This window comes from Culex pipiens, chromosome 3 (genome assembly GCF_016801865.2).
Source record: "Culex pipiens pallens isolate TS chromosome 3, TS_CPP_V2, whole genome shotgun sequence".
In the NCBI taxonomy this organism is placed as follows: domain Eukaryota; kingdom Metazoa; phylum Arthropoda; class Insecta; order Diptera; family Culicidae; genus Culex; species Culex pipiens.
This window is the reverse complement of record NC_068939.1, coordinates 115906944-115927168: the sequence shown is the minus strand read 5'-3', so window position 1 is coordinate 115927168 and position 20225 is coordinate 115906944. Positions and strand designations below refer to the sequence as shown.

The window sequence follows — 20225 nt, the reverse complement described above, 5'->3', positions numbered from 1 at the left end:
ATATGCAACAGCAAAATCTACTCACCTGATGATTCCATGTTGTTCTTAGTGATATTCTTCACCACATCGAATGCATTTGTCATTGATGAACGCCTGTGCTTGAAGTTCTTGAAGCTTCTGAAAAATAACAAGATTGAAAAATAAGTGTTATTAAAATGAAACTGGATTGAAATCACCAAAATTCAATAATCTAGCATAGCATAGCATAGCATTGGTGTCTACCAGTAGTTGCTACTCTGTTATTGACCAGGACCTCCAAGAATTGCTCCGTGGACCACAGATGAAGAGTAGGAACCAATCATCACCACTTCGCAACTTTCAAAAGTCCCTATCATGCTAGCCAATCACAGCGCCGGCCACGACCAGTGGTAAGACACGGGGGAAGTGGATAGGAATTTTAGTCCAATACTTGAGTGATGAAGACCGCTAAATCGGCTGCGTCTTCGACAAAATATCACGTGATGTTTGAGTGTGTTAGTAAGATGGGTGTGAAGCCAGGATTCACCGTGGTAAGTGATGCGGCCGGTCAAATCTATTTATAGTCCTTAATTCTTCGTATGTTCTTGGATTCATTTTTTTGGAAGCTTTCCAATTCGGTTCACCAAGCTTTTTGTGGTGAATTCTGGTCGTGTTGAAAGTTCAATATTCGCCTAACAATTATGCAACCAGTGTCCTTGAATTCAACTTGCATTCAATATTGCATTTTTCCTGTTCTTAGGTTCACACAGATTCCAATCAAGTTTCTTGGATTCTTATTGCATTCTTAATCCTTCTAGACAACTAAGCCTCGATGGTCTGATGGTAAGCATTTTTGTCTGCTGATCCAAAGGACGGGGGATCGAACCCCACCGCGAGCTAATTAATTTTTCGTTCATATTCAAGTGTTCAGAATTCCTTCTTTCCATAATTTCTCGATAGGAGCAGATGGGAATCGAACCCAGAACCTTCCGCTTACAAAGCGAATAGCGTAACCATTCAGCCACGCCTACCCCTTAAATCACCAAAATTCAATAAGCTGTCGATTAACTCGTTTTTCAATGTATTTGGTCATCCCAACTTAGAGAAATTTCAACAATTTAAAAAAAAAATCTTAGTGGGTATATAAAAAAAAAAATGAAAACCAGTTTTAAAATTTTTGGGTTTTAAGTCATTTTAGCGCAAAATTTATTATCTCGTCAAAATTCAAAATTAAAAAAAAAAATCCCATAGTTTCAGAGGAATTTTATGAAACACTTCAATACCAAAATAATACCAAAATGTGGCATCCTGACTTAGAAAATTTTCCACAATTTCAAGTCATTTCTTTAGGGGGTATATCAAAAATGTTTAAAATCAAGTTTGAAATTTCCGGTTTTCAATGAAGGCATTTGCTTTGAGACATCATTTTAGCGCAAAATTAATTATTTTGTCAAAATTGGTCAAAATTTTCCCATAGTTTCAGAGGAATTTGATAAAATACTGTAATACCAAAAGAAAACCAGAATTTGGTGTTCGACCATTGACAAATTCTGCAATTTTGCAATATCAAAACAATACCTTAAATTGGTATGATCCCACATTTTGCTCTTACATAATCCTTAAGACAAATTTTAAAGGGTCCAGGAATACCATAATTTGGTATTGATACCAGAGAAAAGTATTATTACGCATTTTCCTTGTTATTTACCATGCTCGGGAAGGTTCCGTGGAGTAAAATTAGGTTTGAGTGCTCTCCCCATTCAAACCCTCGGACTCCTTGATTCGAGTTGAAATTTGCAATAGAGACCACCTGTGGGTCGTTAAAGTGGATAGTTTAATGTTGAGATTTTTAAATCAGCATTCAATTAGCTAAGATAAAAACATTTATACTTTTTCACAAATTTATAACAGTTGACAATACAAAGAATCATCCCAAGGTATGAAAAAAAAACATCATTCCAAACCCAAAAGAAACCAACCCAGCACACCAAAAAAAGGACTGTTCAAACCAGTCAATGATATCAGTCAAAGGATTTTCCTCCGTCGTCGGCCGGCAGTGGTGGGGCCAAACCGGAAGGGACAAAAACGAAGCAGAAAAAGGTCCAGGCCCAGTGGGACTTGAGGAGGGCTAAAGGAAGGGGGGGATGGGGCTTGCCTTTATACATTACCCTTTACACTTTCTTTTTCCTCCCCTGGGACCGAACACCTCAACCTCCGAACCTGTCCTACCCGTTGTCTGTTGCCTTTCATCAAACGGATCTCACTTGCGAGCTTGGGTGCTTCTTCCCGCTTTGTGTGTGAGATAAACCCACACCACAGACAAACAGATGGACAGCTCAAAATTGTTTGGAGAAACGTTCTGTTTGAATATACATTAGGGTGGGTACGTTTTTCAAAAAGTTCTCCGATCAAGTTTTAGTATGGTTCCCCTTGTAGGGCTCTCATGCAGAAACTCTCAAGCATACATTTCTAGATTACATTATTGTGTACTCAAAAACGCAGCATTAAACGAGAGAAAAGAGCGCTTAACCTGGTAGTCAAACGAGAGGAATAAAGAAGAAAACGGTTGAGAGACAATTACTCATAAAGTTGCTCCTCCTGTTACAGCACAAACACGACCTCCTGCTGATGGATCGCCAAGATTTGTCTCTCGAGCGATGCCTTTTGATACGTACAGCAAACGATCGCGATTCCGGTCCTGATAGCCTTACGGGCAAAAGCGCAGTACTCGTCTCGTTGGCTTGGTATAAATATCAAAGATTTAGTTGTTTTTTGTTTCTGTGCAGATAAACATTCAGTATACAATATGAAATGTATTTGCCAAACTCTAATTTTCAATATAAAATTGAGACCCAAGATTCTCAAAAGAACTGAAAGATTTTTCCTTGAGTTTCACATCTGTTTGCCTTTGCCCATACATTAGCCGCACCAGCAGGAGCCGGGAATAAAAAGGCACAAATTGGCAGACAAGAGAGAAAGAGGCGAAGGTTTTCTCGACCCAAATTCCCACGGTGCTCGCATCTTTCGATATCCGGGGCCATTTCGCGGGGACGACCTGGTTCCCGACTTTGGTCCCTGCTGGATTACCTGCCGGAAATACACCATTACCTTCGGCTTGGGTCCAGGGAGCGCGCGCACGGGGAATCCCGTTTTCATTCGCTTATTAAATTTGGTTGATTTGGAAAATTGGATTTTATTGGATGATCTGTGTGGATCTGGGGAAGCGATTCGCTGCGAGGGTTCTACAATTGGTGCACAATTGAGAAAAAAAAGGGAACAAATCTTGCTTTTAAAGTTATTGAGCGGAAGACGTGATCCCAATTATTGATTGCCAGGTCGGGTACCGGCCGTAATGGGCAGTCAACCAGGACAGAAAGTGTACTGTTAATACCGTCGAACCGAACCCTTGATAAGAATTCTGGGCGGGAGCTTAGCGTCCGAGCACTGATGATGGCCCGCACGAGGGTCATTCGATTGATAAGGGTTATCGGTGGTCATGTTGGGAATCGGACGTCGGGTAGGCTGAATAATTGGGGCATTACATGATTTTTATCACATAATGTGAGGGGGAGAGGGATTAGGTAACTTGTTGTGCAACGATACGGATCAAATTTTTAAGCCTGATGTGGGACTATGTGTTTGTTTAACAGCACCCAAAGAGGAGAATCCGAACATGTTTGTCAACAGATTCTATAATGAAGGACAACTTATAATGTATCATTTCATGAACGTCGTGATATCATGAGAGTGTACGACGGACGGACGAGCTTTTCTATAACTTATTTTTCAAGAATTGCATAACATGAAGCCATTTAAATTTAACAGCAACTTTGAAGAAAGTTTGACTACATGTTGCTGATTTGACCTTTAAAAATAATAATTTAAAACAAAGAAAATTTCCCACAAATTTTCTCTTTCGAATTTGTTGATTTGGACTGCTGGTTTCTGAAATATTTTTTTTTTTTAGAATGTAAAAGTATTGTAAAACTGTTTCCTCTTTTCTAAAAACAGGTTTTTTGCTTTCCTCACCTTTAATGAGAAAAGGCTATAAAATCACTCGAAAAATGAACTTCTCAATTTGACCACCTCGACCCACCTTCACGTATACATATCGACTCAGAATCAAGTTCTGAGCAAATGTCTGTGTGTGTGGTGGGATGTTGATCAAAAAATATGCACTGGATTATCTCGGCACTGGTTCAACCGATTTTGTCAGTTTTGGTCTCATTCGATCCGTCTTGGGGTCCCATAAGTCGCTATTGAAAATTATAAAGTTTAGTTTAGTACTTCAAAAGTTATGCTAAAAAACGATTTTAACTAAAGTCCGGAAGATTGTAAAAAGGGTGGTTTTTGTAAACAAAAACCCGTCATGCTATGCATTTTTTAGAAAGGTATTTAAAAGACCTTTCTAACGAGTCCAAAACATTGAAGAGATGACAACCCTATCAAAAGTTATAAGCACTTAAGTGTTATTTACGCACTTTTTTGAGGCCGGATCTCAGATATTTTGGTGAAAACGTTGTCCGGATCTAACATGCAACCCGATGTTAGATAAGTAATCAAAAGACCTTTCCAACGCGCCTAAAAGATTGAAGATCTGACAACCCTTGTAACCTCCTGGTTACACAGCGCCGGTTAGATCAAAGTGAGGAAGGAAATAACTAAAACGAATTTGCCCGCCTCTCCTCAAAAACTGTAGATCGGGCGTAGGACCGGCTCTGCCTTTCTTGAAAAGGTCAAAAGAAAATTGAAAAATACTACCTACGTGATGACGTGGCCCAATCGCGATCAGCCACGATCGATTATCGGCTTTTCCTCTTTGCGCTTTCCGCGATCGTCCGAGACTTTGGGGGCTCGAGGCAAGAACGATTGTCTGATCTAGCCCATTAGCATTCGAACCGCGCTTTGAGTCGAATCAAAAGTTAAAGAACACGAAGTTTACGCCAAACCACGTCTTAGACGCTAGAAGGGTGAAAAGATCATCGAGTGTAGCGAGTTGAACTCGATCAGTAGTAGGTATAATTCTGTTGTACTTAGTGCAAAATTGTAATACGTTGTGAATTACTAGGGCGAACAGCGCCGAGAGGCACGTTAAGAACAACGAAAGTGGAAACCGCATATTGTGTGCAAGAATATCTGCTGATACAAAGGTATAGTGCGTTAGACACGGCTAGGGCCCTTTTCCTCATGGTTGTCGTGTTTCTCGCCTGAAGAAACCTTCAGGCGAAGGTTTTTTTGTTGGCCTCTCGTCCACAGCTCCGGAAATTGCGTCGGCGTCGGCACCCACTCGCACGTGTGGGATTGTGGGTCACCACGTTACACCCGCGTCCTGCCGGCCGACACGCACTGGACTCGCGCTGAGCATCTTGCCGTCCGCCCGCGACCTAGCACACGCCGAAAGCTGTCGAGCTTGACGGCGGCCTACGGGAGAAGATCGCAGTTTACCTGCCCCGCCCACGTGGTGGAGCCACGCGGTGAACCAGCCAAGCACGACCTAACCGCAGCATACCTCGCCGGCCGACGACGGCCGCTGCAAGCACACGTCGCTGAATCGTACCCGCCTGCCATCGCAGAACATCCTCGTGGTAAGTCGCACGCACTCCAAGAATACGGCACGTTTGCCCCCGCCGTTCACCGGCCAGAAAAGTGATTGTGTAAAGTGAACACGTGTTAAAAAGCCCTATATCGCAACACCTCGCACATCCAACGAGAACGTGGTATCAGTCCGTAAGAGGTCCTCGTTCAAAAGCCTCTGAGCAAGTGGACGCTGACCGTAGGGGAAATCCGGTCCTGTGACCGGTCGCCTGGCCTACAGCGTGCCAAGTGGACACTCTCTGGGTGCACTTGTCACAGTACGCCAGTGGGTTATCCGTAGGGGTCCGATAAAGCCCTGAGACATTGGAGCCCACCGACGGCAGTTCTAACATTGGCCACGTGGGGAATCTCGTTGTGATCTTCTCGACGCACCTGAACCGAGAAGATAAGTTGCTTTCGACCTGCGGCGACGCCGCTGGGAATCGGCATCTAACGAACACCGGCCACGTGATCCGGGTCTAGACCGCGCGCCCAGCGCGGCCGAACATCAATCACCGAACGCGGCGAGCAGGACATCATCGCAGCCACCTGCGGCTTGCTGAACACCGTTCGAGAAACGCAGCTAGCAGATCAGCCCGCAGCCACCTGCGGCTTGCGTCGTGAATCCCGGTGAGCAGAGCATCCCGCAGCCATCTGCGGCTACCTGAACGCGCGCTGCACCAGCTGTTCGCGCGACACGACCAGGGAGAACCGACACCATGAACTCGTGAAAACAAGGTCAGATAGAAAATGCATGCAAGTTCCCCCCAAATACTGTAACTTGGACCAAATAAACCCCATGGTACTTCTTGTGTGGAGTGATACACCCTATTGCGATGTATGTGAGCGCACTCCATTGAATCGAGTCGAATAGGCCCCTCGTACGACGGGCTTGACGCAGCCATGCACTGACAGCGCATGGACGCAGCCACACGAACGGTGCGGTGACAGCTGACCAAGCAGGTCCAGCTCCCGTCCTCTTTACTCGTGAAACGCTCGGACGGATCGGATGTGAGTCCGCACCGATTCTCCCGGCGGGCGATTTCCCGAGTGGGTTTATAGACTCACACATTGGCGACCGTGACGGAGTTGGAATTTTATTTTCAAATTCTAAGAACCGTCGGGAAATCGCCTGCCAACGTGTTTTTTTGGTGCAGAATTGTTTGTTTGTTTTGGTGCTGGTGATTGGTGAAAAAAGAGACTTCAGCAAAGGCGCGAGCGTGTGAGTGCTCGGTGGGTGAGTAAAGTGAAACCGAGTTTGACAGAAAAGAATATGATTGAATCGCGTTGGGCACGGAGGTCAAATGGGCCTGCCGTGGGAAATAGCCTGGAAGGCCGCGATTGGAGGAACATTTTGTCGCGTTAGGCACGGTGGGTCAGATTGGCCCGCCGTGGTAAATAGCCTGGAAGGCCGCGATTGTTCCAAGAAAAAATGAATCGCGATGGGCACGGAGGTCAGATGGGCCTACCGTGGAAAATAGCCTGGAAGGCCGCGATTGGTGGAACGTTTTGTCGCGTTGGGCACGGTGGGTCAGATTGGCCCGCCGTGGTAAATAGCCTGGAAGGCCGCGATTGTTCCAAGGAAAAAAGAGTCGCGTTGGGCACGGAGGTCAGATGGGCCTGCCGTGGGAAATAGCCTGGAAGGCCGCGATTGGAGGAACATTTTGTCGCGTTGGGCACGGTAGGTCAGATTGGCCCGCCGTGGTAAATAGCCTGGAAGGCCGCGATTGTTCCAAGGAAAAAAGAGTCGCGTTGGGCACGGAGGTCAAATGGGCCTGCCGTGGGAAATAGCCTGGAAGGCCGCGATTGGAGGAACATTTTGTCGCGTTGGGCACGGTGGGTCAGATTGGCCCGCCGTGGTAAATAGCCTGGAAGGCCGCGATTGTTCCAAAAAAAAAGAGTCGCGTTGGGCACGGAGGTCAAATGGGCCTGCCGTGGGAAATAGCCTGGAAGGCCGCGATTGGAGGAACATTTTGTCGCGTTGGGCACGGTGGGTCAGATTGGCCCGCCGTGGTAAATAGCCTGGAAGGCCGCGATTGTTCCAAGGAAAAAAGAGTCGCGTTGGGCACGGAGGTCAAATGGGCCTGCCGTGGAAAATAGCCTGGAAGGCCGCGATTGGTGGAACGTTTTGTCGCGTTGGGCACGGTGGGTCAGATTGGCCCGCCGTGTTAAATAGCCTGGAAGGCCGCGATTGTTCCAAGAAAAAAAGAGTCGCGTTGGGCACGGAGGTCAGATGGGCCTGCCGTGGAAAATAGCCTGGAAGGCCGCGATTGGAGGAACATTTTGTCGCGTTAGGCACGGTGGGTCAGATTGGCCCGCCGTGGTAAATAGCCTGGAAGGCTGCGATTGTTCCAAGAAAAAAAGAGTCGCGTTGGGCACGGAGGTCAGATGGGCCTGCCGTGGAAAATAGCCTGGAAGGCCGCGATTGGAGGAACATTTTGTCGCGTTGGGCACGGTGGGTCAGATTGGCCCGCCGTGGTAAATAGCCTGGAAGGCCACGATTGTTCCAAGAAAAAAAGAGTCGCGTTGGGCACGGAGGTCAGATGGGCCTGCCGTGGGAAATAGCCTGGAAGGCCGCGATTGGAGGAACATTTTGTCGCGTTGGACACGGTGGGTCAGATTGGCCCGCCGTGGTAAATAGCCTGGAAGGCCGCGATTGTTCCAAGAAAAAATGAATCGCGATGGGCACGGAGGTCAGATGGGCCTGCCGTGGAAAATAGCCTGGAAGGCCGCGATTGGTGGAACGTTTTGTCGCGTTGGGCACGGTGGGTCAGATTGGCCCGCCGTGGTAAATAGCCTGGAAGGCCGCGATTGTTCCAAGGAAAAATGAATCGCGATGGGCACGGAGGTCAGATGGGCCTGTCGTGGAAAATAGCCTGGAAGGCCGCGATTGGTGGAACATTTTGTCACGGTGGGTCAGATTGGCCCGCCGTGGTAAATAGCCTGGAAGGTCGCGTTTGGTCCAATGAAAACATGGCTTCAAATGCTGTGATTTGCGTTACTGAAATCGCTAGATGTATGGTAGGTCAGTCTGTCTAGCCGTAGTTTAGAAAATGGTGGTTCAGACTGACTCTCTGCGGTTGAAAAGTTTGAAACGGGCAAAAGGCCAGAGGTGTAGGTGTAGTTTATTGAGATTGCTTTGGGAAATAATTAAAATATAGTCACGAATGCTCTCGTAGTGAATTTTGTGACAAAGCTGTGAACAGATGATGATGCATAATGATTTGTTTAAGGTAAATTTATGTTAATAAAAAAGATGCAAGAAATATTGAAAAGTTTTAAGAATTTTAGGAATTTCTGTATGTAGTGCTATGTTTGCCAGAATGTAGGTCATTAAAGAGATTGGAAAATAAGACTTGAATCATTTGGTAGTGTAATGTAAGCAACCCCAAAACTTAATAACGATGAAGTAGGTTATATGCCAGAATGGTTTACAGAAACCAAAATAGAAAAAGAGAGATAGAGATAGATAGAAACAGAGATAGATAGAAAGAGAGATAGATAGAAATAGAGATAGATAGAAAGATAGATAGATAGAAATAGAGATAGATAGAAAGAGAGACATATAGATATGTATAGATAGATAGATAGATAGAGAGAGAGAGAGAGAGAGAGATAGAGATAGAGATAAAGAGAGATAGAGATAGAGAGAGAGAGAGAGAGAGAGAGAGAGAGAGAAAATCACGAAAATAACAATTATTACTTAGAAAAAGAAAATTAGCTAATTTCAAATGGTGATTTAGTCAAAGCTGAGATGGACTAACAGTGGGCTGCAGTTTAGTTCGATGCATTAAGTGATATGCTTGTTAGACATTTTAACGTATCCTTTTTTTTTCTTTCATCAATGTTTTTTTCTTTCATCAATGTTGGCAATGGATCCGAAGGTTACTGGGGATTTGGTTTATTGGTTTTAATGAAAACTTTTGCAGATTGCATAGGAATGTCGTTATGTAGTCGTGGCATTTATTTCATAGTTCAATTGTTCCAACAATATTTTTTTATGGAGAAGAGGAGAGATGTGTGGAGTGATACACCCTATTGCGATGTATGTGAGCGCACTCCATTGAATCGAGTCGAATAGGCCCCTCGTACGACGGGCTTGACGCAGCCATGCACTGACAGCGCATGGACGCAGCCACACGAACGGTGCGGTGACAGCTGACCAAGCAGGTCCAGCTCCCGTCCTCTTTACTCGTGAAACGCTCGGACGGATCGGATGTGAGTCCGCACCGATTCTCCCGGCGGGCGATTTCCCGAGTGGGTTTATAGACTCACACACTTCTGTTCATTCCCAAGCTTGCGTTTTAACTTATTGCGCGCTAGAGAACTATTTGGTTTCGATTATTCTTTCCGTTCTTGTTGATTTTGGGCATTTTGCCGCCTTGTTATTGATTGACTCCTTTACCTGCCCTGAGCATTGACTAGTCGGGAAGTAGCAGACCTCTCGCAGTACGGTCCCGAGACCGTACTGGCGCGAAAGCGGGAGCGTTTTCAAGGAAGGTTGAGTCTGGCCTGGGTTTTGGATTTTGCAGACGTTGAGTGTGGGAATAGGGTTTTCCAAATTCTTTTTAGTTGGTTCTTCCTTGCCTCGACTTAGCTGAAGCGCACCCACGCCCCCCTTAACTGTTACATTTTGGCGCCCAACAATCGGATTTGTTGAAGATTGATTGAATTTCCGTGTAATTCAGGTGAATTTGCTTTTCACCATTTTTTCCTTGTAAAATTAATTTATAGGTTTAATTTGTTCTCACATTTTGAGGTTCATTTTTATTCTGACATTTCAGATTTACATTTACCGCTATCGCTACCGTTTATTTAGTCTGTATTAATGAAATTTACTCAGTCCTTTATTTCTTAAAACTTTCTTTCTTTTTCTTTTCATACTATTTCTATCATCATTCTAGATTCTTTAATTTTGAATTTGTTTTGCCTGTTTAGTAGTTTCAATTTTCATATTTAATCAATTTTGTTTAGAGTGTACAATTTAATTCACAACTTCATTCATAATGTATGATTACAGTGCTGATGAGCTTGAGAGTGATGAGGTCATTTACGAGCTTTTGCTCAGAGGAGCTCCCATTTATGATAACACACCTAAAGAAAGCCTTGTTCGAACTTTGCGCGCATTGCTGCAGGATGATAGGAAAAATCGACCGTTTTACCAATCAAATCAAACTTTTTTCGGTGAACTAAAAGTAGTCAAGAAGAAAATAGCAGAGATTAGTACAATGCTAGCGCTTAAACCCGAACACAAACTTCGATCGCGACTTATTCACTTAAAATTCCGTATTCTACGGTTGAAAACAAACCAAGAAGCGTGCAGAGATATGAAAAACAAATTTGTTAACGATATTGATAAATGGCTAAACATGTACTTTCCTAGCAAGAAGAAGAACACGATTACAGAGGCGACATCAAACCAGGTTCAGCAAGAATCAGAAGGAACGCAAGAAGAAGCTGCAGGACTAGTAGAAGCAAATCAATCTGATCAGACTAGTGCGAACGAGGCATCAGAAGTCAGCCCAGATATTCGTTTGGTTCGTTCATTTGACCTGAATCAGAGTGGATCGAGTAGTTTCGCGAATTTAGAAACAAACGTCATCAATAACTACAACGCAAATCCTAATGCAAGCAGACCATTTTGGGACAGTAACCAACAGGCATCTAACACTAACAATCACCCCTCTGGTGCCATTCCAAGAATTCCGCAATTCGAGTTCCCTCCGCCTAATCCGCAGAGGCAGGCAGTTAATCAGATCCCAATTCCCCAGAATACAAACCAAAACAACCGTCCTCCTGCTGATATTCGAAAAGATTCTCGTTTTGATTTTCTTACTGACGCAGAGAGAGACGCTCTGCAAACGATTATGAACTCATCTTCAAACTCAGCACCTCCAGGTTTAAACTCTCAACCTTCAGTTGGAAATAACATCAGACAGAACGTTTTTCAGGAAGGCCATTCACAAAAATCGAAAGGCAACGCGATAAATCAGTCATCAGTACCCCAATTCCCACAACAACATCAAAACCCCCAGAAGAAAAGTTCGCAACAGCAACAACAATTTTCCCAACAACACCAATACTCCCAACCTCAACGACAATCTTCAAATTCCTCCCAACAACACCAATACTCCCAACCCCAACAACAATCCTCTCATTGTTCCCAACAGCAACAACCCTCACAGCAGCAGTTTCTTGAACAACCACAGAAACCAAATCAATTCCCACCTCCCCAACTCCCACAATCAATCCCATCCGCGAATTACAACAATAGGAGAAACAATAACAAAGACAACAACAGATTAAATTTGCATTCGTTCAACCAAGCAATAGACGATATACAGTTTTCGAACACATCTACACAAAATCGACCAGCTGATGCGCTGAATAGCACACAACAGGGACAGCAACCTACTCAAACAAACAGCAATGATTTTAGAAACGAGTTAAGAGCAATGATACAAGACGTAGTCAGGGAATCAGTACATGATTATTTCGGCAACTTGGAGTCGTTGCCGACCCCAACTTTACCACCTACACCAAACGATCGCGTAAGACCCGAGATAAACAGAAACAGTAGAGATCAACCCAATCCACCCGTGATCAACAACAATTTTCCATTCTTAAACAACAGCGTACCGAATGAGATACAAAATCCCGGAATTAACACCGGAAACAGAAATTTTAATCAAGATCCTCAAGATTACCAAAATCAAAACAATTACCAGAACAACTACTTGAGAACAAAAATTGAACGTTGGCCCGTGCAGTTTAGTGGTGAGCATAGCCCAAGATCGTTGTCAGTTTGCGACTTTGTACGACAAGTTACAATCCTGGCGAACACAAACCAAATTAGTCAAGATCAACTTCTTCAAAAGGCATACCTGTTTTTCACAGGAGAGGCTCAAAAATGGTACTTTACGTATTGGGAAAAGTTCCAAACCTGGGATCATCTTGTTTATTACCTTAAACTTCAATACGAACATCCTAACAAAGACAATGATATCGAACAACAAATTCGCGAACGCAAACAACGTGGGAATGAAAAGTTCAGTTACTATCAGGCAGATATGGAAAGGCTTTTCCAAAACCTTTCGTATAAGATTGATGAAACACAAAAGTTGAAAATCATTTATAACAACACAAAAATTTCTTACAAAAAACGACTTCAATTGACTCCAATTAGTTCACTTGATCAGCTATCACAGTACTGCTACAACTTCGATAGTCTCGAATCTGGGTTGTTCCCTCAGCTCGGTTCGGGTAATCAGAGACTTTCTACAGTTAATCAAATTGATCAAATAAATTTAGACGAAGAATACGAAGAGGTCTCAGACGACGAGGTGAATGCACTTTACAAATCGAACAAATTCAAAAATCGAAACCAACACCAGAAAGCAAGGGATGATAGGCCTGAGAGTTCAAATTTAACACAGAAAACACCTGATTTGAGTGTTTGCTGGAATTGTAAGCAAAGAGGTCATTGGTATTCAAATTGTCTCGAACCAAGAAATGTATTTTGTTTCGCTTGTGGTGAACCATCGTTCACAATCAAGACTTGTCCAAAAAAGCACAATTTTCGATCAGCTAGTCCAAAAAACTAAAACCCGGGGCGTCCCAGGAAGAATCCCTGCCGCCGTCCCAAGATTTCAACTACTTTAATCGCATTTTTCAAATTAACACAAGCCCTTCTCGTTGTCCCCACGCAACAGTCCAGATTTTGCAAGAGAAATTGGTAGGTCTTTTAGATTCAGGTGCAAACATTACCGTTACGAATGCAATTGATCTTCTAGATCGGTTAAATTTGCAAATTGTTAAAAATCCAATTCGTGTCCACGCTGCAAATGGAACTCAACTTCAATGTTTAGGTTTTGCTTACATCCCATTTACATTTAACAACAGTACTAAAGTTATACCAACAGCAGTAATACCAGAACTGTCGAAAAGGTTAATATTAGGCACAGATTTTTGGAAAGCATTCAATATCCAGCTATCCATTCAGGGAAAACCCATACCAAACATTGAATCAATTGAAAATCCCACCAATTCAGTCCATATTATTGAATACGACGACGATAACATTTGTTTCAATCTGCAAGTTGACCCTTCGTTTCGCGGTCCTGTAGAGTCAACAATTAAAGATGAAAGTTTAGATATTCCATCCGTTGAGATTCCGGACCAGGATTTATCAAGACCAGAAGACATAATCACTGAACATATTCTTTCTAACTTAGAAAAACTAAATTTGTTTGAGATCATTAAGAGGTTTCCGCGTACAGTTGATGGAAATATTGGTAGGACGCATTTAATGCAACATCGAATTGTACTAACCAAAAGCTTGACCGAAATTAAACATAAAAAAGTACCTATTTATCCGCTCTCGCCAAAGATCGAGAAAGAAGTTGACAAAGAAATTGAACGTTTGAAAAGCATGGATTTCATTGAGGAATGTGAAAGCGATTTTCTGAACCCGTTACTTCCGGTAAGAAAGGGTGAAAACAAATGGCGCTTATGCTTGGACGCCAGACGACTAAATTCATTCACTAAAAGAGACGAATACCCTTTTCCCAACATGAGTCAAATTTTACACAGAATCGAAAAGTCTAAATTTTTCACTACGATCGATTTGAAAGACGCTTATCATCAGGTCTTACTGCACCCCGAATCGCGTAACTTAACTGCATTTCGCACACCAAAAGGTTTATTTCGTTACAAAACAATGCCTTTCGGTTTGCTTAATAGCGGCGCAACCTTAACACGACTTATGACCAAAGTAATTGGATTCGATCTCAGTCCAAAAGTTTGGGTTTATCTGGACGACATAATAATAACATCTAACACACTGCAAGAACATTTCGAACTACTAGAAAAAGTCTCAGAGCGGCTCAGCAAAGCAAATCTTACAATAAGCGTAGAAAAATCAAAATTTTGTCAAAAATCGGTTCGTTATTTAGGTTTTGTACTTAGCGAAAACGGAATTGCAGTTGACGCTTCCAAGATTCAACCAATATTAGACTATCCAGTTCCAAATTGTGTGAAAGACATTCGTCGACTGTTAGGTCTCGCGGGATTTTACCAAAAATTCATTGAAAATTATAGTGCAATAGTCACTCCAATATCTGATCTATTAAAAAAATCGAAAGGAAAATTTCAGTGGACCGAACAGGCCGACGAAGCACTATTAGCTCTAAAATCTGCGTTAACGTCACCACCAGTTTTGGCCAATCCCAATTTTGACGAATCTTTTACAATCGAGACGGATAGTTCCGATATCGCCGTGGGCGCAGTTTTGACGCAAATTTTGAACGGAACTCGTCATTGCATAGCTTATTTTTCAAAAAAATTATCATCAACTCAAAGAAAGTACAGCGCGACCGAACGCGAATGTTTAGGTGTCTTAATGGCAATTGATCACTTTCGCCCATTCATAGAAGGAACAAAATTCACGATTATGACAGACGCAATGAGTCTAACTTTCCTTAAAACAATGTCCATAAATAGTAGATCACCCAGATTAGCTCGTTGGTCCATGAAAATTCAAGACCTTGATGTGGATTTTGTCTACAAAAAAGGAAAAGATAACATTACGGCGGACGCTTTATCAAGATCGTTAAACTCAATCTCAACTCAATTACCTGATGCTCAGTACGAGGAACTTCGCGAAAACATAAAAAAATGTCCAAGTAAACATGCAGATTTCAAAGTAGTTAACAACAAGATCTACAAATTTGTTACAAACGCGGGAAAGTCCGACGATTCATCTCTCCGGTGGAAGTACTACCCAACCGTTACCGAAAGGCCAACGATAGTACGCGAAACTCATGATCAGGCCCACCTAGGTTTTGAAAAAACGCTGAGTGTGATCCAGCAAAAATATTTCTGGCCGAGAATGAGTGGAGAGGTACTAAGGTATTGTAGGAAATGTTTGACCTGCAAACGGTCCAAGGTAGCCAACGTGAATCCAAACCCACCGTGTGGTAAAGAAAAGATCTGCCACAGACCATGGGAAATGATATCGATCGACTTTTTAGGCCCTTACCCTAGATCGAGAACAGGTAACACCTACGCGTTAGTGGTAACCGATTATTTTTCTAAATTTGCACTAATCCAAGTCATGCGCCAAGCTACTACAGCGGCAGTAATTAAATTTTTAGAGAACAATGTTTTCTTACTGTTTGGTGTTCCAAACATTCTTATTTCCGACAACGGACCTCAGTTCGTTTCCCGAGCGTTTAGGCAATTTTTAGAAAAATATAACGTTGATCACTGGAACTTAGCAGTTTACCGACCAAACCCCAACCCAACAGAAAGGGTGAACCGCGTAATTGTTGCCGCGATTAGAAGTTCTCTCGAAGGAAAAACCCAGAAAGATTGGGACCAAGGCATTCAGATGATTGCAGCAGCGATTCGCAATAGTGTCCACGACTCCACGGGCTATACGCCCTATTTCATTAATTTCGGGCGCAACATAATCAGCTCAGGTGTAGAGTACGATCATTTACGAGACACTAATTCAGCGTACACTTTTGACCCCGCGAAGCTAGGTAGCGATATGAAGAACTTATATGAGGCTGTACGACTAAATCTACAGAGAGCGTACAAAAGATATGCTAGTAATTATAATTTGCGATCAACGCGTAAGATAGACTTTAGCGAAGGCGAAACCGTGCTGAAGAAGAACTATTTCCAATCTGATAAATCAGCAAACTTCAACGCGAAACTTGCCCCAAAATACAGTGAAGCTGTTATCAAAAGAAAAGTAGGAACTAACACATATGAACTTTGGGACAAAGACTTGAAAAAACGACTTGGAGTCTTCCACTCCTCTGTCCTGAAGAAAATCTAGACCAAAACTAAAACCAGCTATGTCGACACTTAGAACAATAGTTCAGGTCAACCAAAAGAATAAAATTCTAAAACAAAAACACATTTATTGGTACTGATTACACTTTCGCGAGATTCGGTTTACTCCGGTCCGACCGCGAACAGAAGAAATATAGATCGGACACATTTCAATTTGTTTGTATTTCGTTTATAAGAGTCCAAATCTATCGTTGGAACATTGTTGTACAGTTTATTTTGAATACTTATACTACAAACATCTTTCCCCTTATCGGCCAAACCAAACAATAACCCAATAATCAAGTAAAGATCATTTTTTTTCATTTCACTTTCCCTTTTGTAGTAAGATAAGCACAGACCAACAAAGATCTTTTGTGTTCGAAGATCGCCAATCCATTTTTTTTCAAATTTTGTTTTGATCACTACGTTTGTCTTATCACTTACATCTCTTGGCTTTGCTGATAGTGACCTAAGTATTAGTGATTTTAGATAATATTAGTTAGGCGGGATCGAGTGTTCGGGGAAGAACGATCGGCAGCAGAAGCGACGGCTTCTCGTGTGGATTAGTTTTGCTCGCGGTATGATCGGGATAGGTACGCGCGCGAGAACAAATTATAGAATAATAAATTGATTAGTAGTGATAAGAACTGTTTCGAATATTTTCGAAGTTATCGATTACCGATTACCGTTACCGATAGTGTTAAGTGATGCATCATAGTAAGAAAAGTCCAAATATTTTTGGTGAAAAATCTACCGTTAGTGAAATAAGAAAATGGTCGAAGAAAAGACCAAACATGCTCCAGATATCTCTGGGAATGAATTCGAGCATAGTGTGAATGGTGAAGAATGCAAGGTTTAGGTGAATGAGGCAGCATAAAGTGTGTGGGTAATACAAATGTTCAGCTATAAGCTCATCCAAGCAATAGTCCAGTTTCCAATACATATCATTTGATTACACAGGCCATCTTTCTTTATTACTTCTATTTCTTCTTTTTCTATTCTTCTAATTTTCCCTACCGTTCGAATTTTGTTGGCGCAATAAATTTTGTAGTTTTAATTGATCATTTACTGATTATTCTTTGTAATTATTTGAAACAATGAAAAGTTATACGTTTTTCACGTTTGCTGGAATGTTTTTTTATTTGCCAGCGAAAATTTTAATTTCTTTAAGAAATGAAAATTTTCTTATTCATTGTTGGGGGTAATGTAACCTCCTGGTTACACAGCGCCGGTTGGATCAAAGTGAGGAAGGAAATAACTAAAACGAATTTGCCCGCCTCTCCTCACAAACTGTAGATCGGGCGTAGGACCGGCTCTGCCTTTCTTGAAAAGGTCAAAAGAAAATTGAAAAATACTACCTACGTGATGACGTGGCCCAATCGCGATCAGCCACGATCGATTATCGGCTTTTCCTCTTTGCGCTTTCCGCGATCGTCCGAGACTTTGGGGGCTCGAGGCAAGAACGATTGTCTGATCTAGCCCATTAGCATTCGAACCGCGCTTTGAGTCGAATCAAAAGTTAAAGAACACGAAGTTTACGCCAAACCACGTCTTAGACGCTAGAAGGGTGAAAAGATCATCGAGTGTAGCGAGTTGAACTCGATCAGTAGTAGGTATAATTCTGTTGTACTTAGTGCAAAATTGTAATACGTTGTGAATTACTAGGGCGAACAGCGCCGAGAGGCACGTTAAGAACAACGAAAGTGGAAACCGCATATTGTGTGCAAGAATATCTGCTGATACAAAGGTATAGTGCGTTAGACACGGCTAGGGCCCTTTTCCTCATGGTTGTCGTGTTTCTCGCCTGAAGAAACCTTCAGGCGAAGGTTTTTTTGTTGGCCTCTCGTCCACAGCTCCGGAAATTGCGTCGGCGTCGGCACCCACTCGCACGTGTGGGATTGTGGGTCACCACGTTACACCCGCGTCCTGCCGGCCGACACGCACTGGACTCGCGCTGAGCATCTTGCCGTCCGCCCGCGACCTAGCACACGCCGAAAGCTGTCGAGCTTGACGGCGGCCTACGGGAGAAGATCGCAGTTTACCTGCCCCGCCCACGTGGTGGAGCCACGCGGTGAACCAGCCAAGCACGACCTAACCGCAGCATACCTCGCCGGCCGACGACGGCCGCTGCAAGCACACGTCGCTGAATCGTACCCGCCTGCCATCGCAGAACATCCTCGTGGTAAGTCGCACGCACTCCAAGAATACGGCACGTTTGCCCCCGCCGTTCACCGGCCAGAAAAGTGATTGTGTAAAGTGAACACGTGTTAAAAAGCCCTATATCGCAACACCTCGCACATCCAACGAGAACGTGGTATCAGTCCGTAAGAGGTCCTCGTTCAAAAGCCTCTGAGCAAGTGGACGCTGACCGTAGGGGAAATCCGGTCCTGTGACCGGTCGCCTGGCCTACAGCGTGCCAAGTGGACACTCTCTGGGTGCACTTGTCACAGTACGCCAGTGGGTTATCCGTAGGGGTCCGATAAAGCCCTGAGACATTGGAGCCCACCGACGGCAGTTCTAACATTGGCCACGTGGGGAATCTCGTTGTGATCTTCTCGACGCACCTGAACCGAGAAGATAAGTTGCTTTCGACCTGCGGCGACGCCGCTGGGAATCGGCATCTAACGAACACCGGCCACGTGATCCGGGTCTAGACCGCGCGCCCAGCGCGGCCGAACATCAATCACCGAACGCGGCGAGCAGGACATCATCGCAGCCACCTGCGGCTTGCTGAACACCGTTCGAGAAACGCAGCTAGCAGATCAGCCCGCAGCCACCTGCGGCTTGCGTCGTGAATCCCGGTGAGCAGAGCATCCCGCAGCCATCTGCGGCTACCTGAACGCGCGCTGCACCAGCTGTTCGCGCGACACGACCAGGGAGAACCGACACCATGAACTCGTGAAAACAAGGTCAGATAGAAAATGCATGCAAGTTCCCCCCAAATACAGTAACTTGGACCAAATAAACCCCATGGTACTTCTTGTGTGGAGTGATACACCCTATTGCGATGTATGTGAGCGCACTCCATTGAATCGAGTCGAATAGGCCCCTCGTACGACGGGCTTGACGCAGCCATGCACTGACAGCGCATGGACGCAGCCACACGAACGGTGCGGTGACAGCTGACCAAGCAGGTCCAGCTCCCGTCCTCTTTACTCGTGAAACGCTCGGACGGATCGGATGTGAGTCCGCACCGATTCTCCCGGCGGGCGATTTCCCGAGTGGGTTTATAGACTCACACACTTCTGTTCATTCCCAAGCTTGCGTTTTAACTTATTGCGCGCTAGAGAACTATTTGGTTTCGATTATTCTTTCCGTTCTTGTTGATTTTGGGCATTTTGCCGCCTTGTTATTGATTGACTCCTTTACCTGCCCTGAGCATTGACTAGTCGGGAAGTAGCAGACCTCTCGCAGTACGGTCCCGAGACCGTACTGGCGCGAAAGCGGGAGCGTTTTCAAGGAAGGTTGAGTCTGGCCTGGGTTTTGGATTTTGCAGACGTTGAGTGTGGGAATAGGGTTTTCCAAATTCTTTTTAGTTGGTTCTTCCTTGCCTCGACTTAGCTGAAGCGCACCCACGCCCCCCTTAACTGTTACACCCTACCAAAAGTTATGAGCACTTGAGTGTTCATTATACATTTTTTTCAAGTTGGGTCTCAGATATTTTGATGAAAATGATGTTCTGATCAATCATGCAACCCATCGTTAGATGCATAATCAAAAGATCTTTCCAATGAGTACAATAGGTTGAAAATCTGACAACCCTATCAAAAGTATATTAATGTGAGGAAGGCATCAACCACCTTAAGGTGGAATATTTTATATTTAAGGGTACACAGTAACCAAGGAAGTTG

At 43.9% G+C, this 20225-nt stretch overlaps 2 protein-coding genes across 2 annotated transcripts; both read left to right on the top strand.

Moving 5' to 3' along the window:
- Positions 1–4492: 4492 nt before the first annotated feature.
- Positions 4493–10151, top strand: LOC128093388 (uncharacterized). The gene is made up of 4 exons (XM_052709952.1): positions 4493–4504; positions 5123–5604; positions 6016–6162; positions 9958–10151. Exons 1-4 carry the CDS (start codon positions 4493–4495, stop codon positions 10127–10129), a joined length of 813 nt encoding a protein of 270 aa, XP_052565912.1. The 3' UTR covers positions 10130–10151.
- A 750-nt stretch (positions 10152–10901) lies between these two features.
- On the top strand, positions 10902–19936 carry LOC128093387 (uncharacterized). The gene is made up of 4 exons (XM_052709951.1): positions 10902–11069; positions 18136–18617; positions 19029–19175; positions 19764–19936. Exons 1-4 carry the CDS (start codon positions 10902–10904, stop codon positions 19933–19935), a joined length of 969 nt encoding a protein of 322 aa, XP_052565911.1. The 3' UTR covers position 19936.
- The last annotated feature ends 289 nt before the right edge of the window (positions 19937–20225 follow it).